At 36.6% G+C, this 27,301-nt stretch overlaps 1 protein-coding gene across 1 annotated transcript; it reads left to right on the top strand.

Moving 5' to 3' along the window:
• Positions 1 to 94: 94 nt before the first annotated feature.
• Positions 95 to 23,737, top strand: LOC145672791 (uncharacterized). Its single transcript, XM_081741949.1, has 2 exons — positions 95 to 1,402; positions 22,971 to 23,737. Exon 1 carries the CDS (start codon positions 882 to 884, stop codon positions 1,392 to 1,394), a length of 513 nt encoding a protein of 170 aa, XP_081598075.1. The 5' UTR covers positions 95 to 881; the 3' UTR covers positions 1,395 to 1,402; positions 22,971 to 23,737.
• Positions 23,738 to 27,301: the final 3,564 nt, after the last annotated feature.

Genomic DNA, 27,301 nt, shown 5'->3' with positions numbered 1-27,301 from the left:
AATTCGTTTATATGAGTTTTCTTTATCTTAAAAAGCAAGCAACAAAAGCTTAAATTGCTACAGAGGCTTTTCAGGCTACGTTTGGCCGATTTCGTTCCTTTCCTCCCGGGCAGAATGGACTCACCCGACCTGGCTCATGGCGTCCTGCAGTGTTGTGCAGTGGCTTCCTGGGAACAGAGTTGTTTTTCCGCGCGGACGACAATAACGCACAAAACAGGACCATTGTTGTGAGTGTTGTGTTAAATTTGTTTCCAAGTGTGTGGGTTTCCGCTCTGTGACCAAAATGTCACCCAAACTAAGCCGGTTTTGGGAAGGTTATGTTGTGGTTCTTTATGACGCCCACTTTAGTGTTTCTGTCATTAGAAAACAGTGCAAGAAAAATGGTTTCAACATCAGTTTAAATGATATAAAAAAATGTTATTAAAAAGTACAAGGGCAACGAAGCTCCACCATTTGGATCACCAACGAAGTTGCCTAGGAAGCGGAAATGCACCAAGGCCACCTCCACCATGCAGAGAAAACTTCGCAAAATGGCAATGCAAGAAAATCTGCCAACACAAAAGTGTATGGCTAATCGTCTTGACGTGTCTTTGGGGACTGTCAACCGGACGTTACACCATCAACTCAAGCTGCAAAAAGTCATGAAAGCTCGCGGCCATCTTCTCACGGATGCCCACCAAAAGGAACGAAAGTGTAACGCTCGGAAGCTGTACGAACGGCATCTGGCAAAACAAAGGTGGATGTACGTCGTAACGCTCGATGAAGCATGGATTTACCTTTCCGACTGCTTCAAACCGAGAGCCATCATGTACCGAGAGAAAGGCGCCAAGAACTTCAGAAGGTGGGTCCGTGTTTGTAAAGAATCCTTCCCAAAATGATTCATGGACGTTACTGGCTACTGTTACCGAGGTAAACTGAAGATTCGTAGGGTGGCGAAGAACTGCAAAATAAATTCGCAGTATTTTCAGGAGCAGATCATGCATCCGATCTACGAGCATGAGATTCCAACAATGTACGGAAATGACGCCAATCTGGTGCACATTCACATGGACAAGGCCTCATCACATACCTCACGATCATCCCTCGCATTCTACAGGGAGATGGAGGAGGCAAGTGGTATACAGGTGATAACTTTCAACGAGGTACCTGTTAAATCTCCAGATGCAAGTCGTATGGACTATTATGGATTTGGATTGCTGAAACAGGCTTTGGGAAAACGGCGTGTGACAACTGTGGAAGGACTTCGGAAAGCTGTGCAAAGGAAATGGGACAAGATTCCTCTCTCAGTTCTTCAGAGAAGCCTATTACAGTGGAAATTACGCTGTCGGGCTATTGTTAGGAACCAAGGGAAACACATCGAGCACTTACGAATCTGGCGCCATGGATTCTTCTAAATGTTTAGGTAAGTCGAAATTGGCCTAATGTAGACTGAACAACCTCTGTATTCTGGTTCAAGTTGTCTAATATACAGGGTGGCCCAAAAGTAGGTATACAGTACCATACTGATCAGCTCATTGCATTCTATATCATTTCTTATTGTTATCCATCAGGTAGACTTAGTTTCTTCACTATTTGTTCTTAATGTGTTTTTACTTATATCTTAAGCTTGGAAAGCCGAAGCAGATTAAGCCATAAACCAGAATGTTATACTTGAGCAATGCAGGGATGTATACCTATTTTGGGCCACCCTGTATGTAACAAATAAATATTCCTTCTTTGACAGGTGAGACGGGACCTAAGTAGGATCACTACTCAAGTTTGTATTTTCCCTGTTTACACTTTTCCGTAATTATATACGGTAGAATTGGAATTGGAATTGGCGGGTACATATATCATTATACAAAATAAAATTTCTCGTGACAGAAAAAATGCATCAGTTCAGTAATGAAGTGCTCATTAACCCTACAATTAATAAATAAATCAAGAATCATATTATACATTGCAGACCTTTTTCACTAGTGTTTCTCGCCTTCGAGAGATGTCTTAGAAGAACAGCTAATATAACTTCCATTTGAATATGACGGAACTCATGTAGTGCTGAAACATGCCCCTCTAACGTTAGGTGAGGACAATGTTGCCCCCATTTTTAATCCGTCCTATGTAAATGAATTTTCATTATTCAAATGAAAGTTTAGATAAATTAGATTTAAATAGGACGAATTAGTGAGGGCAAAGGAGTTGAAACATAGGGCCACGTATCTTCTGACGGTGTCTTCCTATTTGACCTATTTCAATTTCTCCTACTGACTTAGGGACCGCGGTGGCTCACTAGTAGAGCGTTCACCTCTGGTGCATGGGGTCCTTGGTTCGATCCCAACTCTCACCAAGTGAGCTTGGTGGTGGAGAAAGCCGTGTGAGTGGGTTTCCTCGGGGTTCTTTCGTTTCTTTCCACTTTCTTCATTCCGCAATTTCATTTATTTTTCATCATCACCGTCTCCTTTAGCCTCGCCGACATAACCGTGGAACGTAAAACTTAAAAGTTTTTTTTTTTCGTACTGACTTAACTTCCAATTTATGTTGTTATCTTTATATTATCTTTTATGTAGGCGAAGCGGGTATTCCCATTTCACCTACGCTCACATTGCGAGGGATATTTAGTGTCTGAGGGAATTTTCTTACAAAGATTTACTGTATGAAGAAGATTCATATAATTTTTTTTTTTTTTTTTTTTTTTTACAAAGATTTAAACATACCAAATTTTAGTGTTCGATTTGTGAGAGGAAGGTTGGGGTATGTCAGCTTGTACTTTTTCAGCCTACTTCTAGTACCTGAACCTTTTCCAAACTTTGATATTTTTTCCGTAAAAATTTTAGTGTCTTCTTTTCTAAAACTTTATAAAAGGTAAAATATTTTAGTGAATCTGTTCTAGATTTCCGTTTGAATAATGCAGATATATACTTATTCTTTAGGCTTGTATTTTTCTAGATATTGCATTTAAACCTAATCTATCTAGACTTCCATTTGAAGAATGTAAATTCAAATTACATAGGTTAGATAGAAAGTAACAAGAGTCTCGGAGGAGTATGGCTTACTACAAGAGTTCAGTAGCTGATAAGGGGACGTTAGGCGATCAAGTGTGGCAGCGAGTGGCGATGACTGTGTGTTATTAACTCTTTTGACTACCAACGCGACACATGTGTCCCATGCGAATAATTCAAACATAGTTAATTTTTTTTTTTTAGAAAATTCTTCAAAAAAAAAAAAGTACATGTTGTTCTCCCATCGGTTCAGCTGTGACTAGGAGGCTGTGTTTAGTTTCCAAAACTGTGTACAGTTGTCGGGAACATCCCACATTAAAGGAGTCGTGCATGTATATATAAAAGAGTTGAGTTGAGTTGATTTTGAGTTTGGCGTCCCGTTCAGCAGCGAGGCTATATGAGACGTGGACCTACTGATTAACGTGGAATCCGAACCACATGAGCTCCCGCCGGTATATATAAAAGAATATTCGCATTAAAAGAAAAATGGTAGTCAAAGGGTTAAGTGAAAAGCGGCAGTGCCGTAGGAAAATGGAAGTGGCATAATAATGTGTTTCGTAAAAACAAACAAAACGTGCGTGGATCAAGACCGAAGTGGCACATGGACACAATGCACAACAATGTTTTCAAAAACTTTGATGGCCTTTCCGTCAAAATGAAGGAACCACTTCACGGGAAGCACTACGACACAAGAAACGCCATCATCCGTGCCATATGGCGATCCTTGCGGGACATCGACAAATATTGATGCGCTGACGGTGTACGACGCTCTCCATGTGTGGCAGAAGGCAATAGAAATGGAAAGCGATCACATTGTAGGAATATACAGATATCTGGTGTTCTTTTATGCATAAAGGGTGGTACGAATCATGCCCATGTAGCCATTACTTTTCATCCAATCCATATATATATATATATATATATATATATATATATATATATATATATATATATATATATATATATATATATATATATATATATATATATATAATATTCAAACGGAGTTACATTAAATGCTTTCCTAAGCTATCTCCCGGAGACCAGGAAACGATAGTTTGCAGTTTGCAATGTATAATGATTTTCTGGTGGACAAACACCGTGTGCGTGGGTTTCCTCGGGGTTCTCCCGTTTCCTCCCACTTTCTTCATTCCACCATTTCATTCATCTGTCATCATCACCGTCTCCTTTAGCCTAACCGTCAACGTGGGACGTAAAACTTAAAGATTTTATTTATTTATTTATTTTTTACCTTAGAGCATAAGTAAATTCTGCTTATTTCCAAAGCTCACCAGCTAGTAAACAAAGAAATGTAATAAATAAATAAATCTATTATTAATTTTCTGTTCCGCATGAGTAAGAAGCAAAGAAGCATTATGCATAGCTAAAAATAGGTCCTACTTCTTTCGGAAATCGATTTTTCGTCATTTCATTTCTCTGTTTTTCCTGATAGTTACAGGCAATTTAATCCTGTCAGACATACAAAAAGAGAAAGAAGGAAAACAGAAAAGTAGTTGGATGGCGTGTACGGCATTTCATGGCGTCACAGTTCCGACAAGATCAATAGGACACTTTAACTCATGTCACGTGATAATACCAAAGGAAAGAGAGAGATACAAAGATAGGAAAAGAATGGCAAGGTCGTTTACTGAGAAGACACATGTGAAAACACTGAAGTTTCGATTTTCCGAGATGTTCATGAATTCTTTTTTTAAAATTGCATGATACTTTTCTGTTTCAACCATGTTTTGCTTGTTTCAACAAATGCTCACACACACACACACACACACACACACATATATATATATATATATATATATATATATATATATATATATATATATATATATATATATATATATATATATATATATATAACACACAGCGAGAGAAGCCCAAGGCACGTTCCTGGCCCGTGCAATAGCATCATTTGACATTTCTCATTCTGTAAAAAGGACACCATAGTCACAATTTTTAGTAGGCTCCACGTTTCAGAGTTCTGCGATACTTCCGCAACAATTTTCATAGAGGTAGTTGGTGAATACTTCAAATTAAATGTTCGTAGCCGAACTCCCTCTATAAAAATTATTGCCTGAGTACCTTAAGATTCTGAAGCATGCATTTTTGAATAGAGCACATATTAGTTCCTAAGTGAAGTCTTGACCCGATAATGCATAGGGAAAGACCATATACAACTCAAAGAAGCATGGAGAGATGTATGATTGGAATAACCCGGAGAGGTAGGAAAAGAAATACATGGATCAGAAAGATGACAGGAGTGACTGATATCATCGCGAAAATAAAAGGACTCAAGTGGCAGGGAACTGGCCATATTGCAAGAAGACCTGACGATAGGTGGACAAAAGCAATCCTTGACTGGATCCTAAGGGAACGAAAACGACCCAGAAAACGTTGTAATACAATATGGTGTGACGAAATTAGGACGAAGTGGAGTAACGTGGAAACGAACTGCCAAAAATAGATACGTGTGAAAAAGAATTGGAGAGACCTTCATCCAGCAATGGTTCGACAAAGGTTGAGAATTATATATATATATATATATATATATATATATATATATATATATATATATATATACTAGCAGCGTTCACCCCGCTTCGCTGCGGTCACCCCGGAACGCAATAAACGTTGTTACTTAGATAATTTTTACTTTTTCGCTTTCAAGTGATATGATAAAAACCATAGAAGATTGCAGTAAATGTTAACATTATATCGCCTGTCATTTATGTTAACCCGCCCCGCTTCGCTGCGGTCACCCCGGAACGCAATAAACTTTGTTACTTAGATAATTTTTACTTTTTCGCTTTCAAATTGCAGTAAATGTTAAAATTATAGCGCCTGTCATTTATGTTAACCCGCCGAGTCACATGGTCATGCGGGTTGCATATAAATACGTTTATTTTTACCTATGATGAACTAATAACAAAGGATTTGTACGTATGGACACTTGAATGGTCAATTATCTCAAGACACTGGTAATTAAAAATTAAAGTGATATGATAAAAACCATCTAGGGTCCAAATCCTAATAACCCCCCAAAAATGAAAGAAATTGGTTCAGCCGTATTAGCGTGATGAGTTCACAAAGGATTTGTGCGTTCTCTTTTATATATATATATATATATATATATATATATATATATATATATGTGTGTGTGTGTGTGTGTGTGTGTGTGTGTGTGTGTGTGTGTGTAGTGGGTGGGTGCACGAATGTTTTGCCCCCCCCGCCCTCAACCATATGGGCCAAGTTACGCTTATGGCTATTGTAATTTATGATAAAAAATACTTTGTTTTAAAACAATATGAAACGATTAAAGTGGACCCGGACTGCCGAGTAGAAGACATGCAATTTACTAAATCGCCTCCCAACACACTTGGCCACACACTAAGGTTATACTCTTCACCTTTATTCCATGCTAACTAAAGCATAGGCTAATCTTAAATGCGCATTGCCGATTCGGGTTTTCTAACAAGAATTATTATGTTGTAACTTAATATTTGGAAGTAAAATCCTGACTTATTAGCATTTAAGACCTTTGCAGTGTGCATTAAAGTTATGACAGAAATATAGGGAAATCTCTGTTTCAAATTTTGTCTACCTTGATTCCAAATACCTGTGCTGTCATTCTTTCAATGTTGGTAGGAGCCGAAAGTTGCAATTGATCTCAATGTTTCGCTTATATCATCTTTAATTCCCACTATTTGTTTATTAAAATTTTAAAGAAATATTAGTTACTAACAAGTAACACTTCCGAAGTGTGACACTCCGATTTTGATAAAATTTGGCAGGTAGATAATACACATGAAATAAACGAACACGTGTTTTTTTTATTATTATTTTCTGCGGAAAGACTGCTTTAGAGGGCAAAAACCTCCACCCAAAATTCTGAAAGTTGACGCCCGAAAGGCAAGAACAAGTGGACCGAAGTCAACGAAATTGTACTCACATATTGTAGACATAAAATGAGAAAATACGTGTTTCGTATTTTCCTGGAAAAAACGGTTATGTGGGGCACGGACTCCTCCAAAGCTTTGATCACGAAATATCAAAAGTGCTAGTAACAGTGTTAGATGTGTGTAAAGGACATGAAGAATTTCAACGAAACTTTGTGTATGAACAATACGCAAGAAAATATAAACGAATACAGTTTTTTTTATTTTCTGCGGAAAAACGGTTTTAGGGGGCAAAAGCCCCCATCCAAAATTTTGAAAGTCGAGGCCTGAAAGGTCAGAGGAAGCGAACCGAAGTGAATGAAATTGTGTACAGATATTGTAGACGTAAAATGAGATAATTAGGTTTCGTATTTGTCCTGCAAAAAAGAGGTTGAGTGAGACACAGACCTTCTAAACCGTTGATTACGAAATATCAAATTTGCAAATAACAATACGTCAGAAGTTCCTAAAGCAGGGATGCAAATAAGCAACAAAATTTTACTAGCCAACAACCCAAAATAGAAATCATTTACTTACCTTCAGTGTGATCTTAAATACTCGCCCGTACCGATGAACCACTCGCCCCGGGCGAGTGGTTTTTTTGCATCTCTGTCCTAAAGAATATGGAGAATTGCAACGAAACTTCGTATAAGGACAATTTGCAAAACAATAAATGAAACGCATTTTAATTTGTGCGGAAAAACAGTGTTGGGGCCTAGACCCCATCCGAAAAAAGTAAATATTACCATTATAGCGCAGGAGTAGACCGAAGCAAATGAAATTGTGTGTAGATATTATATATATCCTATGTAAAATAAGGCCTTTCGTGTTTCTTAAGTGTCCCTATCCGTTTTGCTTCAAATTTGGCACATCAACAGCAAACTGCAAATAAATCGACACGTGTTTTTCTTTATGCGGAAAAACATTGTAAGGGTTAAAGGTGGCTCCTGAAATACTGTAAAATACGCTATACTGTTTATGCGTGTAGTTGATCTGACAAATTTGAAGAAATCGGATGGAGACACTTGTGAAACACGAAATGCCATATTTTACATATCCAATATCTACATAAAATTTCATTCGCTTCGGTCCACTCCTTCCGCATGCTGTTGATCTTTCATGTTTCCACCAATAATTCAACTGTTGTGTTTATTACGATCGTGTGTTCATTACAATATGCACATCTTGATTTCTTTACAATACTTGTGTGAAAAGAACAATATTCATTAAATGTGTTTCCACATAATTCATTTAATGAAGGACAATGTTTTGTTTCTAAATCAATGACATCTAATGCAAATATTATCTTAATCCAAAGAAATTTCTCTAAACCTTGCAAGGGGATATTTTCATTCCACTTACTTGTAATAAGATAACTGTATAAAGATATCTAGTTTATATATATATATATATATATATATATATATATATATATATATATATATATATATATATATATATATATATATAATAGTTTTAGGTTCATTAATTCCAGGCCTGGATAATTATTTAAATGCATATATATATATATATATATATATATATATATATATATATATATATATATATATATATATATATATATATATATATATATATATATATATATATATATAAAAGGAGTTACGATATTTATTTAATTTGTATAATTTATCTGTATATTATTTGTATAATTATTTTATTTTATTTATGTATTGTATTTTATTTATTGCATTTTATTTTATTTATACATTGTTCCATTTGTTCCTATAGTTTCAGAATCCGATACGTGCTGATGATCTGTTAGAACTTCAAGGGGGAGGTTGGTTAGCGTCGGTTTTTTCAAATTAGTAACGAACTTTCTTCATTTTAGCTGGGGATCTTTTCGTTCATGGACACTGCCACTTGTGAGCAGAATCGTATACATATTGCTATGCTGTTTAAGGGTGGCAGAGTAGGGTGGTCTTTCGGAGTGACCGAGGATAGGGAATAGGAGTTTTTTGGGTAGATTACTAAAGAGTAGATTCTGGGGAGAATTCCTTATTTGTTAGGTCTTGAATTTTAACCCCGCCGGGGACGTGCGGATATGTATTAAATAGGTTTTATATTTAGAGATATGATTTAATCTCTTGGATAGGCTTATTAAGGAATTCTATTTTCGAACACCTATGGTTTTGCTTTCGAGGCCCCTCTGGTTCGAGAGCTTTGTAACTTGATTTAAAAGTTTATTGTTGTTGTTGTTTTTTTTGTTGCCCTGATCCTAATCCTGTATCAGTGATTATCTCTTGAAAAAGAGATAAGTTTCTGGTCTCTTTTAGAGAAACCTTTATTAGGGCAAGGCCTGTTTGTTGGTGGCAAGTTTATTGTCTCGCAGAGAGAGAGACTTTGGTTAGGGTAAGGTTCACTTTACGGGCCAGTTTATAGTCTCATGAAAGAGACTTCTTTTTTCCATGAACATCTCCTTGTAGTATTTTTTAGTAAGGTATCCTTTTCACAAGTTCTCTTGAGTTCTGGAGTCCTTTATAGGTAGGCCAAGCGTTTACTTTGAGTCAAGGAATTGCTTTTAAAGTGAAGGCTAAGTGGTCGCTAGCGAGGTCAGAGAAACTTATGCCACAGGACCCTTAAAATTAGAGCATACTTTAGCATATAATTGTGTTTAGTTAGGGAGTGATGGGTTCTGAGTTCGATCCTTCACGAGTAAAGTTCTCCGAGTTCTAAACGAGAACTCTTTGCTGCGTTTCAAAGTTTTTTTCATTTTTCCTCATATCTAGTTTTTGAATAAAATATTATAAAAGATCAAGATAATGTTTCGTTCTTTAAAATAAAAACTTCCCTGTACCCGGATGTAGTAAGAATATTTGTAATCATGTCCCTAGCAATTAAGTTTTTGAGAGAAGCCAGTAAAGAAGGATTAATAGGATATAATCCCGTATTCTATTTTTTATTTATGTAGTGTATTGATTTTTCAATTCAGTTAGAAGAAGACTTGTGTAAGAGAGATAAATTAAAGGGTTTATAATAGTGCGATACTAGACAGCGAGTCTCACATTCTCTCTCCCATAGTCTTTTTGGCCATTGCATTATTGGTAATACTACCTATCTGTGGTAGTTATTTTGGAGACTGCAACCTTTAGAATAAAAAGCTGAATTCTTTGCACATAATTGATATACAAGGTTCCGTATGCATGATACAGTATACTCAGTTTTGCTATTCCACTTCAAACCGTGTAAATTTAGTGTTAACCAATCAATTTGTTTTTGACAACCTAGTGATAATAAATTATAATCTATTGGTGATTTTACCAAGAACCGGAAATTTACTGTATCATCTTATGCAGTTAAAAAACTCACGAATAATAAACTCGTTATCAGATATTTTAAAACCTTGAATATCAATAATATAATGATTTATACATGGTGAAATTTCATTTGTGTGCTGAATGAAAAACGGAATAGTCTGTCCAACAAATTCTGTATTTTTAAAAGATCACAAGTTTTACGAACAAACCATATAAATGAGATTTCACTATGTTCTTGTTCAAACACTTCAAAGAGTTCACTAAGAGTTTTATCAATAGATAAGTACTTCGCTGCAAATGTTCCAGTATTATGAAGATGAGTACAAACATGACGAAGATTTAACTTGCATTCCATACATACAATTGGATAATTATTACGTAAGTATGCTTTTATAATTTTTAATACACAATTCACATTAATGTTTTCACCACTACATAACACACATGAGGCACTAGCACTATTCGAATACATTTTTTTCAATCTGGAATGTCCGATTTCCTTTTGTCCTTTCTTATGAAAATGTCCAGTAATTCCGGGAGATAGTTTCTATCACTTAATAATTCCGCATATCTATATATATAAAAGAGAACGCACAAAATCCTTTGTCCGCTCATCACGCTAATACGGCTGAACCGATTTCTTTCATTTTTGGGGGGTTGTTAGGATTTGGACCCTAGATGGTTTTTATCATATCACTTTAATTTTCAATTACCAGTGTCTTGAGATAATTGACCAATCAGGTGTCAATACGTACAAAAAATCCTTTGTCCGCTCATCACGCTAATACGGCTGAACCGATTTCTTTCATTTTTGGGGGGTTGTTAGGATGTGGACCCTAGATGGTTTTTATCATATCACTTTAATTTTCAATTACCAGTGTCTTGAGATAATTGACCATTCAGGTGTCCATACGTACAAATCCTTTGTTATTAGTTCATCATAGGTATAAAAATAAACGTATTTATATGCAACCCGCATGACCCTGTGACTCGGCGGGTTAACATAACTGACAGGCGCTATAAATCGCTTGAAAGCGAAAAAGTAAAAATTATCTAAGTAACAAAGTTTATTGCGTTCCGGGATGACCGCAGCGAAGCGGGGCGGGTTGGGGTGACCGCAGCGAAGCGGGGCGGGTTAACATAAATGACAGGCGATATAATGTTAACATTAGTGCAATCTTCTATGGTTTTTATCATATCACTTGAAAGCGAAAAAGTAAAAATTATCTAAGTAACAAAGTTTATTGCGTTCCGGGGTGACCGCAGCGAAGCGGGGTGAACGCTGCTAGTGTTTCATATAATTCTTTTCTTGTTAATATTCTAATAATATGCGTGTTTGCATTCAGGTAAAATACATCTTCAACACTATGACTTGCTATAATACTCCAAACACGGGTTTCTAATGACTTTGGGAGCACATTCATACAATCATGAGCAAAATCATGATAGGATCCTTCTCTACATCCATCGCATATTAATGTATCGTTGAAATCCCATTTTTCAACAGCCTTCTTTATACATTCATGATACACTTTTTGACTGTGGCAACAACAATCTAAACCCCAAAATCGCGATGTTCTTGATAATACAACTGGAGATGGTGGTGGGGTTGGTGAAGCTGTTAGTATTGGTGATTATATTGCAACAATATAATATTCTTCATCTGACGATGATTCGTATATTTCTGTTTCAACATCAGATAATGCTTCAGTGTTAACTTCGCAGGGTTCCTCTTTCTCAAAGGAATGCATGATGTCTCTATATATATTTCCCGCTATAGTCCGTATGTGAAGTATTTTCATACCCGCAAGGTAATCACGTTTTCACCATTCGTGGCGCCAAACTTCTTTTCTATTGACAATTAGCATAGGAGCATGTTTTAACACGTTTACTTACCGCAACCTTAAGCTTCTTTATATTCTCCGCCGACAATGTCATATATTCACCTACCCCGGCTCCAAACTTGTTTTTATTATCTTGTCGGCATTTTGTGATGTTTACCCAACGCGGCGTCTGTCTTCTTTTGTATTTGTATTCATGTTTTAACACGTACCTGTAAAGTTGTTACCCGACAACGCCATCTTTCAATCCCATCCAACCGGTTTCCAAAAAGCGCGCGAAAAGCTCAGTTCGTCTCTTGAGTTTACCAGCAAAAGACGTACGAAGACCATGCTCTGTATATGCAGCATAGCCTATCATGCAAAAGTATACGTACTCCGTAAAAACGAGGTCTTCACGACCGTACAAATAAAGATGTGTCCTGCATGAATAAAGTTTATTCCTTCGCATTTATAACAACGAGTATTATTATAAATAATACGAAAGAACAAATAATTAATATGATCACACTTTTTAGTATTTTAGGAATATAATTCCTCTGAGCTTCCTTTAAAAGCGATCGATACAATAATTTGATCACAGTATAGCTGTTCCAATCAGTTTCATATCAAATCGAAAGAATAAATAATTAACAAGATTTTTAATATTTCGGAACAGTTTTACAACGAGTATGCTTAGGCATACGATCGAACACATATGCTGAGTTTCCTATAGAAACGACATCTATAAAGAAATCACGTGATACAGATCATTCAACCTTTCTAGAAACTACTCCATCCCTCCTAACGGTCAACCTTTCCAGGAACGAGTATGACCTCCTGACGGTCGGGTAATAAATCATTTCCCCTCCTAATGATCTGTCCGACCATACCTGACAAGAAAGTAGTCAAAGTACCAGTTTAATAAGACACCCTGCGGTTCTATTGTTGACGAGAGTCTCGTCGATATCTACTGATATATAGTGTTCTTGTTGTTGATTTTTCAGGGAAAAGTCAAATGAAGGAAGATATATAGTGTTCTTGTCTTTGATTTTTCAGGGAAAAGTCAAGTGAATGACAGTATATGGTGTTCTTGTCATTTATTTTTTCAGGGCAAAATCAGATGAAGGACGATATATAGTGTTCTTGTTATTGATTTTTCAGGGAAAAGTCAAATGAAGGAAGATATATACAGGGTTTGTCCGGGAAGTAATAGGACTGATTTTATTCCACCATGACTGTACTTCGGAGCGTGCGCGCACCGACTGGATCCGGTAGAGGGCGTTCCTAGCTAACGAACGAGCACCTGGTCAGTTGTCTCCGAGCACACGGAGAGTCAGGACAGGCTTTTTCGCGCGACGTGTTTCTGTGAGTGGTGCAAGCCAAAAATGCAGCGTTCGTTAGAGCAGAGGTACGCGATTAAATTCTGTGTTAAACTCGGTAAATCTGCGACAAAGAGGTTTGATATGATCAAGCAGGCTTACCCAGATGATGCTTTAGCAAGAAGTGGTATGTTTCGGTGGCACAAGGCCTTTTCGGAGGGCCGGGAAGAGGTCGCCGATGAAGACCGTGCTGGAAGACCTTCGACTTCGACAAACACCGACAATGTGACTCGTGTGCGCGAAGTTTTGAACTCAGACCGTCGACTAAGTATTCGTTTAATTGCCCAGATGTTAAATTTACCAAAAACTGTGGTTCATGAAATTGTGATGGAGCATTTGAACATGCGCAAGGTGTGCGCGAAGATTGTCCCAAAAGTGCTCACTGACGACCAGAAATTGTGGCGAGTGGAATTGTGCCAAGAAAATTTGAACATGTGTGAAAGTGACCCCGAATTTTTGAATAACGTAATCACAGGTGACGAATCATGGATCTTTGAGTATGATCCCGAGACAAAGAGGCAATCTTCCGAGTAGCACACGCCGGCGTCTCCTCGCCCGAAAAAGGGAAGAATGAGCAAATCTAAAGTGAAAACGATGCTCATTGTCTTTTTTGACATCAAAGGCATCGTCCACCATGAATTTGTTCCTCCTGGACCAACCGTCAACGCCAAGTTTTACGTGGAAGTGCTCAAGAGACTCAAACGAAGGGTCAATCTGGTCCGACCAGACATCGGAGCCGACTGGAAGCTGCACCACGACAACGCCCCAGCTCACACCGCCTTTCTTGTGAACAGCTACCTGACCAAGGCCGGCATCCCAACGCTTCCGCAGCCCAGATGTGCCCCCCCGGACTTCTTTTTGTTTCCTCGCCTGAAACGATGAAAGGCAAGCATTTTGAGACGACAGAGGGGATCCAAGCAGCTTGCACCGCGGCTCTCAAGGCTATTCCGGAGAATGACTTCCGTGACGCCTTCAATGCTTGGAAATCGCGCTGGCAGCGCTGCATCGACGCAGAAGGAGCCTATTTTGAAAGTTTTTAAAGAATTGTAACGATTGGCTCAATATTTTTTTTAATCGACTCAGTCCTATTACTTTCCGGACAAACCCTGTATAGTGTTCTTGTCGTTGATTTTTCAGGGAAAAGTCAAGTGAAGGACAGTATATGGTGTTCTTGTCATTTATTTTTTCAGGGCAAAATCAGATGAAGGACGATATATAGTGTGCTTGTCATTGATTTTTCAGGGAAAAGTCAAATGAAGGACGATATATAGTGTTCTTGTCATTGATTTTTCAAGGAAAAGTCAAATGAAGGGCGATATATAGTGTTCTTGTTATTGATTTTTCACGGAAAAATCAAATAAAGGACGATATATAGTGTCATTTTCCTTGATTTGTCATGGAAAAACCAAATGAAAGGTGAAATTGTGCACAACAAATTAAGGTGAGATCCAAATCATATACAAATTGAATAATGAATCGAACCTTCAAGTATGTGTACAAAATACCAAATGTTAACCACCTGGCTACACCGGAATTTTAAAGAATCAAAACTAGAAGAAAATATAACCTATAAATGCAGAGTTCGTGTTTCATGCCCCAAATGGGACGAGAATTGCGGCGGACTAACACACATAAATCTATTTCCACATTTATATCTACAGATACTTTTCATATACTCTCTTCATACACCTATTTACTTACACAGCTTATCATTTACAGTTTCACACTTCATTCCTTTAATTAACTTCCCGTCTACCTGGATGCCAGAACCTCTTTGACTTCCCGAACTCTTTCCCGACTTTATACTATCCATTGTTTAATCTTTCCGAATTTGACCTTTTCCCCTTATTTTATATTTTCTTTAAAATTATAATATCCTACATTTTTCTACACATACAAAATACTTTTTAAACCTTATTGAACATTTCACATTACTCAAGAACAACCAAATAATATTTACTTGTCTGGGGCATTAAATGGTGAAGAGAAGAAAGCGGTAAATTGTGCAGGTATGAGCACACTTGTTCCGAATTTTCAAACTGAGAACTAAAACTACCTGGTGCTACGTCTAATGAAGAATTATGGTCGATCTGACTGATCTTGGTTGAATGGTATGGTAAACGCAAACGTTTCTATCGTCGTTATTTCTTATATTAGGTTGGAGTTACCTCCTTCTTAATTAAGGTTATCTTCATTCGTTCGGAGGAAATTGATAAAATAACCCTTTTGGTATATAATACAAAGCACATCTAGAAAGTTCCGTTTGTAATGTTTTTCGCAGATGCACTGTGATCACAAAGGCGAGCATGCATGGCAAGTAGTTAGATCTGTTAATAAGACAGAGACGTCAGTGTTAGAAAAAAACAGACGTGCAGTAGTGGGTTGCGATAATGTTCAAGAAAATCGAAATACCCGCCGCATGTGAAGTGCAGTGAAACAATCCACAAACATCTATTGCGAAACTAGAAAATTGTGTCGCGCAATCCAAAATGACCAACATGAAAAGTTAAACCGTCTACCGTTTTCATTCATGATAATGCTCGTTCTCGTAAAGTGCCTCTTACGCAATAACTGCTTACATACTTTTGACTGAGAAACATTTTCTTACCCCTCTCCCACCCAAATAGCCCAGATCTCATCCTATCTTGTTTTAATCTGTTTTTGTATCTGAAAGCTTTTCCTTGCTGACCGGAATTTTGAAGATTATGATGTTGTCAAAGATGTTGGTACAATTTGGTTATCATTACAGACCACATAATTCTCCGATATGGTAGATGTCTTAACAGTGATGACAGTTAAGTTGAAATATAGTCAAGACTTGTATTTCAATTAACGATAAAGTATTTAGTTCTATTGCTTTAAAAAATAAAAATAAAAAGGAACTTGGCAAACGGAACTTAATTTCAGAATAACCCCTGTAAACTATATCAAATTATTTTTCGAATACCAACGCATGACACTGACGTCAGTACTTTTTTTAAATTTGTATGTTTATACAAGTAAGCTTAAAAAGTTAATGAAATCGCTGTTAACTTGATGGTTTTTGCATTTGTGTTAATTATGTGCAGGTTACTATGCAGCAATTGGATATAAAATCACATTATTGTCTGATTACGTCCATATCAAACAGTAAACATAATCTGACATAATGATTCCTCAATTTATCATCTGAAACTGGCTGCAGAATAACAGACCACAAACAAACAAACAAACAAACAAAAAGATACTGATTGAAAAGAGGAGAACGGAACTATCTCTGAAATCATCAATCTTCCATGTTTGTGTGCTCCAGTTTAATTTACATTTCACATGGTTCTGGTTTACCACTCCCGTTTGTTCATTCAAATCTCTGAGTGACAATTACTTAAATATTCATCAGTCCCTTTAACACACATGTAGTACGTCTATAAAAGTTTGTGAACAATTACAGAGGCATTTAAGAAGCGCTACGTCTAAGATAATCACAAGCGAATAAAGGGGAAAAATACAAAAGAGCTAATTGAATCTGTCTGTTCTTATAAAATAAAAAATAAAAATTACCCTCATTTAATCGATTACTTTGATCTTGTATCAAAGAGTGTAATTTAAGTGAAGCTAAAACTATAAAATGTGCTTCTAACTGTTACTGATAAAATGCATCATATTTACAACATTGGGTGAATCCTATATGTCATAATTCATTCTATTGAAAAGTAGCTAATTTATATAGAAAATAAGTGTAATTGAAAAAAAATTATAAATATCTACCGTCAATTACCTGCTTCGCTGGGTTGAAATAATAATATGTTTTGTTAGTCAGTCACTTATTTTACTATTACTGAAGTGATCTCTGATATCAGAAATTTTCGATCATTTATATGCATATATACCTTCTTTTCCCATAAGTTGCACCGTCAAAGTGAAATCATGAAAATAGTCCTGGGTTCGAACCTCATCTCTATGTTGAAAATTTGATCCAGATTGGTCGGGTGGTTCAAGAGTTAAGTATATATCCCTTCCTGCCCTTCCCTAAGTTCAACCATGAAAGTGAAATGATACCCTCCAAACCCGAACCTCATCTATGTTGAAAATTTGACCGAGATCGGTGGGGTGGTTCATAAGTTATTAAGTCACAAACATAGTCACTTTCCTTTTTATTTATAGCCTATAAATTATAATACTCTGTATACAGTACCTATTATAACAGTGATGCAATAAATAGAACGTGTTTTAGCTTGACACTCGCATTAATCATTACATTTTCTAAGTTCAATGTACTTATACAAAAAGTTATGGTGCATCTTTCTTCTTCCTTCCTGTGAAAATGTATGCAGGTAATACACTTTGTAACATAAAATCATGCGTCTGTTTTTCAATAACCTGTTGTAAGTGTTCCCCGGAGGAAAAATAGTTGAAATATATGGGGAAATAAATAGCAGAGTCACAGTTTATTTTACGCGAAGGAGTTTGTTTTGTCACCGTCTACACAACAAGAACATGAAATTTTAATTTCTGCATTTCTCCTCCTCCTCCATTTCCCCCTCAAAGTACAGTATTTTAACTTATATTAAATGTCAAATACTTTAAGTAAGATGAATAAATATTTGAAAATAATAATAAAAAAACATAATATTTAAGCCTCTAGATTTGCCAAATAGAAAGTCATTTAATTTCATTTTAAGATTGTATTTCACGGATAGATTAGTAGTTTGCACCCTGAGCACTATACAAACCCGCTAATCTCAACAGCAGTGCGGATAATTTATCAAGCAAGGATAATATTCATAATTACTTTGGTGACGTGCAATTTCACACGGTGCTCATTATCGAGCAATTTCACACGGTCCTGTTTATCGGATTAATCATTCTGCAGGTGTCCTGCATTTTCACACGGTCCACCTGTCAATCACGTGATTCATCCTCAATACGCTTTCACTATAGGAAAAGGAATGATGCAGAACAAATGTGAACTAAACAAGAACAGCAAATGAGCAAACAAAAGTTAAAATAAGTGCTAACAATTGCTATTAATACTAGAGAAGGAGAGCTTAGAAAATGTTTCACTTTCGTGAAAAGAATAATAAAGAAAATGACGGAAATTATGATAAGAAAGAACAAGACAAAAAACAAAATGAGCAAACAAATGTTATAGTAAAGAAGAGAAAATAATAACATAATGAATGAGAAATTCAAATAAATAACTGAAAAATGATTACAAAAACTATTACAAAATGCAATAGATAAGAAAGAACAGCAAATGAAAATAAATAAGAACAGAAAAAGAATAATCAAAAACAAAATAATTAGAAACAGAAGATAGAATAATCACAAATTAAAATAAATAAAGAGTAAAATAAGCTGCAGATGAGAGAATTCAGTCAAGAAATTCAGTCAAAAAAAAATCGAATAAAAATATGCCCGCTTCAGAGGATAAACAAACGTTGTGATTTGTGAAACACAAGCTCCATACTTCAATGCGGTTCTAAGAAGAACCTTGTCATCTTGTTATTTTCCGAGCGAACAGCTCGTCGTTATGGTAGGAGCTTCATGCTTCTGTACATCGTCAATTCATTTTGTACAATTCATAGCTCACTATTCTAGCTTTTTGACAAAACTAACGCTTCTCAAACATTTTTTAAAGTCTCAGCCATTTCCTAGTTTCTCCAGGACTAATTGCAATCGTCCAATCAAGACGGATGTAAATGGATTTTCTATGCTTCTCCGGATTACAATCTAAGCCGCGTCTCGTAAAGGGATGAAAATTAGAAGTAGGACGTAGCATCTGCTTTTAATACACTCACAAGATTCAGGTATGTGGTGTCCTCTTAGATATGCTGCGGTTTAACATATTGTATATCCAGTCCTCCACTGGGTTGTTCGTTTTGTGCCTTTTGACCATTGAAGTTCCATATTACTCTTCGAATGTTTCTATTGTTATCCATTCAATGAAATAATCGTTGCTCTTCGATTTTCGGGTCAGATGGACATCGTCCATAACATGAGCCAACCTTTATCGATCCTGCTTGACGGTATTAATGCTAATGCACTACACATATGAATATGGTAGCGTACACCTTCGTTCTGGAGGCATTCTTCGACGAGACCTATACTCTGAACCTTCCGCCAGATGCTTTGGTTGAAATAGTAATGGCATCCGGAAACCTGTGAATTAGGAAACACCACAAGCAATGCATTGATTGCAGGAAGCTTAAGTTCCACTTTCAGCACTCGAGGTTCGTTCTGGCTAGACCACATTTTAAGAAATGTAAACAGTTACTTGTATGTTCGCTCTGTTTTATCTGGCAACAATGCATACAAAATTGGTATAACCAATGTCTTATGATGTGTGCTTCCTATACCTGTATGTATGATGTACAATTGGGAAAAATAAGTGCAGGAACTCTTAAGCAAGAAACCATTACTCGCTGTCCTTCAGAGTGCAGAGCGAATTAACCAAGAACAGGAAGAGAACACACAAAATAAAAGTTTATTTAATTCATCTTCCTATTTTTTAAACAATGGGCTCAGATTTGATTAACAATGTGTTCATTTTATTCTTTGCTGTTGAAAATGAATTTATTTTTGACATACGTTAATTTCCGAAAATACAGGCTTTGACCAATTTAACCGCCTTGAAAGTCGGCTTGTAGAAACTATATAAATTTTCTAAAACACTGGAGTCGAAACCAGTAACACATTTTAGTCTGTTTTCGCAAGATTATATGTTTTTCTGAATTTTATTTTTATTTTCATACACTTTAATTTGCTATTATTTTCGTTATTAGTTTTAATTTATTTTTGTAATTATTTTTCTCCTCTCTATTATAAGTTACTAGCAGCGTTCACCCCGCTTCGCTGCGGTCACCCCGGAACGCAATAAACTTTGTTACTTAGATAATTTTTACTTTTTCGCTTTCAAGTGATATGATAAAAACCATAGAAGATTGCACTAATGTTAACATTATATCGCCTGTCATTTATGTTAACCCGCCCCGCTTCGCTGCGGTCACCCCAACTCGCCCCGCTTCGCTGCGGTCATCCCCGAACGCAATAAACTTTGTTACTTAGATAATTTTTACTTTTTCGCTTTCAAGTGATTTATAGCGCCTGTCAGTTATGTTAACCCGCCGAGTCACAGGGTCATGCGGGTTGCATATAAATACGTTTATTTTTATACCTATGATTGAACTAATAACAAAGGATTTGTACGTATGGACACCTGAATGGTCAATTATCTCAAGACACTGGTAATTGAAAATTAAAGTGATATGATAAAAACCATCTAGGGTCCACATCCTAACAACCCCCCAAAAATGAAAGAAATCGGTTCAGCCGTATTAGCGTGATGAGCGGACAAAGGATTTTTTGTACGTATTGACACCTGATTGGTCAATTATCTCAAGACACTGGTAATTGAAAATTAAAGTGATATGATAAAAACCATCTAGGGTCCAAATCCTAACAACCCCCCAAAAATGAAAGAAATCGGTTCAGCCGTATTAGCGTGATGAGCGGACAAAGGATTTTGTGCGTTCTCTTTTATATATATAGATATTTTTTTTCTTTTCCCTAGTTTCTCAAGTATTAATTGCAATTGCTCGTATACATTTTAACTTGTGTTTGCTCTTTTTGTGTTTTTACTTAGTTCATATTTGCTCTGTCCTCCCTCACCTTCTAGTGAAAGCAGTTTCAGGGTGAATCACATGACTGACAGGTGGACCGTGTGAAAATGCACCACACCTGCAGAATGAATTATCCGATAAACAGGACCGTGTGAAATTGCTCGATAATGAGCATCGTGCGAAATTGCACCGTGTGAAAATACACGAAATCATTATTTTCATAGGAATGGGGGAACCGACTTTTGATTGTCCATATCTTGAGATCACTGAATGGATCGTCATCCGCAATGAATTCGATTGCTAGCTTTTGATCCTCTACATCAGTACCCCTAGAATATCATTCGTTCGCTAGGAGTGGCTGAGTAAATTGACTCAGGCAACGTGTCAGTTGTCATGAGTAAAGAAAGATCGTCAGGTCAATGTTTCCACCTTGATAGTTGTGACACCATATCAAGTACAAGGTGTCCAATATACAATGCAACCCGGAGTTTGGGATAGTAGAACTTTTGAACGGGAAGCGGTATACAAATGACGGTTATACCAAAATGAAGCCTTGTTCATGCATATATTTTTAAACTAGGAAGCAACGATTGAAGTACGCTAGGAACCACACAGTGTTGCCAGATGTAACCGAAGGTGTAAATCAATTTTTTTACACGTCACGTAAATTGACTGATAACTCATACCTATGGATGTTCTGTCGTTAATTTTCAGTTTGTATAGTTGAAGAAGCTTAGAAACTATGGAATGGAAAAAAGAATTTTTCATTTCCACCTATAACTAATCGGATGAGGTCTCTGTAAGTGGTTACTAGGGAAAACGTGGTTTTCGTAAATTAACATTCTAAATTGGCAATAACAGTGCTGATATTTCAGTGCATCGAAAGGTGTGTTAAGGATCAGTCTACATTATGCAATTCCTGAAAACAATGAAAAAGAAACTTTGAAATTATCGTAATAAAACTTTTACGTACATGCACCCGGCAACACTGCTATTCATTGAATCAAAACGGGGGCATTTCCAGAATCTGCCGTAGAACTGGGCAATTGAGTTCGTGATGAATAGCAATGTTGCCGTGTGCATGTAAGTAAAAGTTTTATCCCAAACTACGTATTGCATTGTATATTGGACACCCTGTAGTTCAAGCAGAACAAACTCACTACGAGCGGAGATAAGTACCAGTTAATTTGGGCTGGACACACAACTCAAAATAAAAAAAGTTGCATTAAAATTAATAAGTGCATGAAACAAGCAGCAAAATGCAAGTTATCCATCCCAAGTTAATTTACCACTCCTGAGGTTTTTTTTTTTTTTTTTTTTTTTTTTAAGGAAGACAGTAGTAGCATTAAATATTCAATATGTTAAAAATACATAACGGGCCCCCAAAAGAAGTTTAACATCAAACAACATAATGATGATTAGCAATAAATACAATTAAGTTTGAAGGACAAGGGAAAGCCCTGCTGTATAAACGAAACAAAATTATAAATCGTTTAAATCACTTTTAAACCTCCTCTGAGAGCTACACACTTTTCAAATTTACTTTCAATGTATAAAATTGTGTCTCTGAAAGTCTCAAGTAGTCCGTAAATCATGATGATTCACAGTGCGGTACCGGGTGGACGATGCACAACACAGTAATATTCTAGTCACATCCAAAAGCTGTGTAAAATGTATATACTAATTTAATACTGTTTTGTTTGAAATAGTGTTGAATGATTATTTTTATGCTAGGTAATGGATGATTATTTTTAAATAAAATAATGAAATAGTAATAAGTAGCAGTTGTCAAATGAAATCGAATCCTTATACAATTCAATTCCTGATCGGATGATTACGTTATTCTAAGTATAACGAAGTCGTGTATGATTTGCGAATATCTTACACTGTACCGAGTGTTCACAAAGTCCTCTTACCGTTATATATTACAGAGATGGTTAATGAATTATTTACTGTTACAGGTGCTGATGTACAGTACGTCTAAATCAAGGCTGATGAATCCACTTATTCCTTGAGGAACGGATCTTAATGAGCACGTGGGCTCAAGAACGACCACATACAGGAAAATCAATGAGAGATATTCAGCATGATTTGACTGTAAGGTTTCAGAAACCCTCCCCTCCAAAACCAACAATTTTACGGTGGGAGAAAAAAGTTCTTTGCAACTGGTTGCATAAAAGATAAACCCCGCTCAGGACGACTACTAACAAGACTGGAAACGTGTGTGGAAGCTGCAGGGTCTGTCGAACGTTCGCAAAAAAAAAAAAAAAATCTTTTGTAAGCGGTCACATCAATTGGTTGTTCCGTACTCGACATTACAAAACGTATGACGAAGGATTTACAATTAAAGATATAAAAGTTCGTTTGTAAACTAATTGAGTGATAGTGACTTGTAAAAACGTCAGCAGGCTTGTGCACAAATGCTCGATGGCTTTACAACTCTTCCTTCAAGGGGAAAGTGTTTTTTCTCGGACGAGTGTGCAATATATCGCAGTGTAAAAAGCCAGAAACGTTTATTTCTGAAGTAAAGAAAACCCACATTTTATGAACAACTTTATGAATGAACACAACCCACCACATGTGATGATCTGAGCTGCAATGTCTGCAATTCATTTGATAGGTCTATATTTCTTTGACGGTGCTCTGAATCGCATTGCGTACCTCACCACATTACGTGATTGGTTCATGCCATATCCACCCGATCGGGAACTGTTCGGTTATGTGTAGTTCTACCAGGGTGGAGCACCACCCCACTACGCTATTGATGTTAGAGAATACCTCAATGAAGTATTTTTCTGATAAATGAATTGGACGTGGTCCATCTGCCTGAACCTTCGGAGTGGCAACCCCGAAGTCCTGATCTATCATCTTTCGACAATATATTATGGGGGTTCATTAAGAAAAGGTTGTTGCTACACGTTACGGGACAGTTGACGAACTTAAGGATGCTGTCCCACATGCATTTGTTGCCATCATGCCAGCAATGTTGCGAAAAATTTCACATCGTATATGAAGGAGAATCATACGCTGTTATGAAATGGATGTTGTACACACCGATACTCTGGAATAAATAATAAAGAATAGTCATACTACCTCAAAATTGTCCTCTGCCATGATCGAACATTAATGCAATGTGACCATCAACGAATATATGGACACGCCATAGGAGGTAACGGGAATTTATGATCACTCTATACATCTAAAATGTAAGGTACCTTCTATACTACACTCAAACACATTCGGGAAGGTTAGGTGATGGTATTTCAGGTAATAAATAATTGATTTAGTTATTGTTTCTGAGTTTATTGATTTCATACATTTCTTGTTTATTACCGTTGTCAGAGTCGTGCGTGTGCGTTAGGAAGGAGGGCATAATTGTCCCATTTGGAATTATTAGACCTTCAGACCTCTGTGTACTATTGGACCTCATTTTGTCTCCGCCAAAATAAGAAACCTAAGTCCAACCATATAATAAAGTTAATCAAGAATAAGAAACATCACATTACATTTTCAAAATATATTAGAAATGACTTTGCAAAGGGCATAAATTGCATTTGAGTAATAATAATGTACACTATACTTATTTAAAAAATAAAACTAATGTAATAAATTACGCACTCTGACGTTCTACAACGGATCTGAATTCAAAGTTGACACCGAAGGAACAATAATATTGGATTGCACTGGATAAGGTTTCCGCTACAGGTATGTAATTCTACTATATGGGAACTCAATTATATCGTGCTGGCAATAAGAGCAGCCATCCATTTTTACAGGTTTTGTGCGTACTACCCATAGATGCTTGGACGTTCTATCATGAGTATCTAAGTGGTGTGTTTTGTTCGATATACAACCTAGGATTCTATGAAAATTTAGAATACCATAATAGGAAGTTAAATGTGAAAAATGCATGGGGTCCCTGGTTCGATCCCAGTTCGGGTCAAGTGAACTTTGTGGTGGACAAACACCGTGTGCATGGGTTTCCTCGGGGTTCTCCCGTTTCCTCCCACTTTTTTCATAAGTTCTAACCATTTTCTTCATAAGTTTTTGCGAAGGTGGAACACTGCACAGGTGTGTGATAATCAGATAGCTAATTTCATTCGTGAAACAAGAAGACATGGTATGATATTCAAGCAAAGTGAGTGTAAGTGGAATGAGAATATGGAAGGAAACGGAGAACAAACCTAAAATCATGATGTCCACCACAAAGTCACAAATCTTGGATCGAACCAGAGACTAGTATCATTTTTATAGACAAATAAGCTTCAGATTTAGTTAGACAGACAGCGCTAAATGATTTCACGGAACTGTAGTTGTAAAATTCAGTTCTAGATTAACATGAAAGAGGGCCGCGGTGGCTCAGTGGTAGAGAGTTCACCTCCCGTGCATGGGGTCCTTCGATCCCAGCTCGCGTCAAGTGGACTTTGTGGTGGACAAACACCGTGTGCATGTGTTTCCTCGGGGTTCTCCCATTTCCTCCCACTTTCTTCATTTAATTCATTTCTCATCATCATCGTCTTCTTTAGCCTAGCCGGAGGCGTGGGACGTAAAAGATTTCATTTTATTTCATTAACATCAAAGAGCTATCGTACAGGGAGAAAGGTGAATGCAAGACAGTATTCATTTAAGATATTAATCCCCGCACTTACAGATTTAGAACGACTGCTAATTTGCTCAGCCTATCCTAACGTTTTTAGCATAACGGACTTTATGTATTACGAGTTTCTCCTCTATGAGAAGTGTAAGGAAGTGGAATCGAGGAGCCATAGTTTTACACAATCGTAAATTTGATACTTATGCAACTGAACAGTTTTAATATCTTCTCGTTGGAGATGGCAGCTGCATGGTCATGTGCATGTTGACAAGTGTTAAAAAAAGAATTAGATCGGCGACCTGCCAAATGGAACACGATGGTGCCAGATTTTTCAGTTAGTTAAGCAAGAATTATTTAACCGTCTTCCGTTTGAGTAGAGAACTTTCTCGACCAATGTTGACATCGGTGCAGATAAAAACTGGCAACCGAGTCACGTGTTTGGTGACGAATGTACTAATGAAAAATGAGCGTCTCCGGGGTCACCATCTTTCAATTTTCCAGATAAGAGACAAACAATGAATAATACTCCAATGTTTGCTTTTCTCAGTTTGTTTGCTGTAAAGGAAAACTCACGGTTTATAGCTTCTTCTTCTTCTTCTTCTTCTTCTTTTTAATCCTACGCTCAATGAACGAGTTTATTCTTTAGAGATAAAGCAATTAAAACATGAATAGAAAACTTAAGTAAGACGGGTAATATAAATATTTTTGATAGAAACGTAATTGTTACTTATTAAAAGAAAAATCATTTTTTAAAAAAATCATAACATTTCACACTCTCAGAATAATACTGTCTTAACTCAAAATAGGTTTTCAATTATCAACTTTTAATGTATAATAATGGTGATTTGTGCATATTTAAGAAAAGTTTTCTATACAATAATTTATACTATACGTATTGAATTTCATTCTTTAGGTATGTACAAAGGTTTTTGTTGTAAAATTGACATTTTAGAATTTCAACAGTCTCATTCAGGAAGTGCTTTTTGATTTCATGTAAATAACTTTATCTATTTATTTGAGTGTATTGGTCGAACATAGTGGTCTGTCACATTTTCTAACTTTCGAGTTCACTGGAAAAGGAGGTTTACCATTCCCATACAAATCAATGCAATGGCACATGCCAAACAAGATTCCTCTACCTTTTGAAGGCACATTTCCGGAGTAAAACTACCTACATACTCTTCTGTGTTTCGATCACAGCCTATCCCACCTAACAAGTTCGGAAGTGGCGCTTACTATTATATTCGTCTGAGCCGCTAATTTATGTATCTAAGGAAGTGAACCCGGGACGGCGCACGTTAGCATTTTGACCAGGAAAGGGTACACGATGAGTGTGCGATTCCTGGTGACAATCATTGAACACATAATAGTGGTTCAGTTTCTACTTTAAACTTAAGGGCTAGATTCATGCTTCATATAGCCACGGTACTGAAAAGGGAAAGTAAACTTCTACAAATACATGAAACAAAAGAGTACATGAGTAAATTATTCGAAACTTGTCAAATACAGTCATCTACAAAGGTTTCGATGACTAAAATATTTAACTACACCCGTATATAATAATTGGTTTTTAGTAAGGTGACTTTATAGTTGTGCCGTACTATTAACCGTCCTCTAATCATGCAGTACTACCGTCTAAAGCAGAAGACAGCGCACTCGGCTGTTGCCACGTCACCCTAACAAACAAAAGCCGTACAC

The sequence above is a fragment of the Thermobia domestica genome, chromosome 16 (genome assembly GCF_964235325.1).
Source record: "Thermobia domestica chromosome 16, izTheDome1.hap1.1, whole genome shotgun sequence".
Classification (NCBI taxonomy): domain Eukaryota; kingdom Metazoa; phylum Arthropoda; class Insecta; order Zygentoma; family Lepismatidae; genus Thermobia; species Thermobia domestica.
This window is presented reverse-complemented; position numbering and strand designations above follow the sequence as displayed.

Bases quoted from the DNA above. Each gene is read 5' to 3' on its own strand.
- LOC145672791 (XM_081741949.1), top strand. From the start codon at position 882: ATGGACGTTACTGGCTACTGTTACCGAGGTAAACTGAAGATTCGTAGG.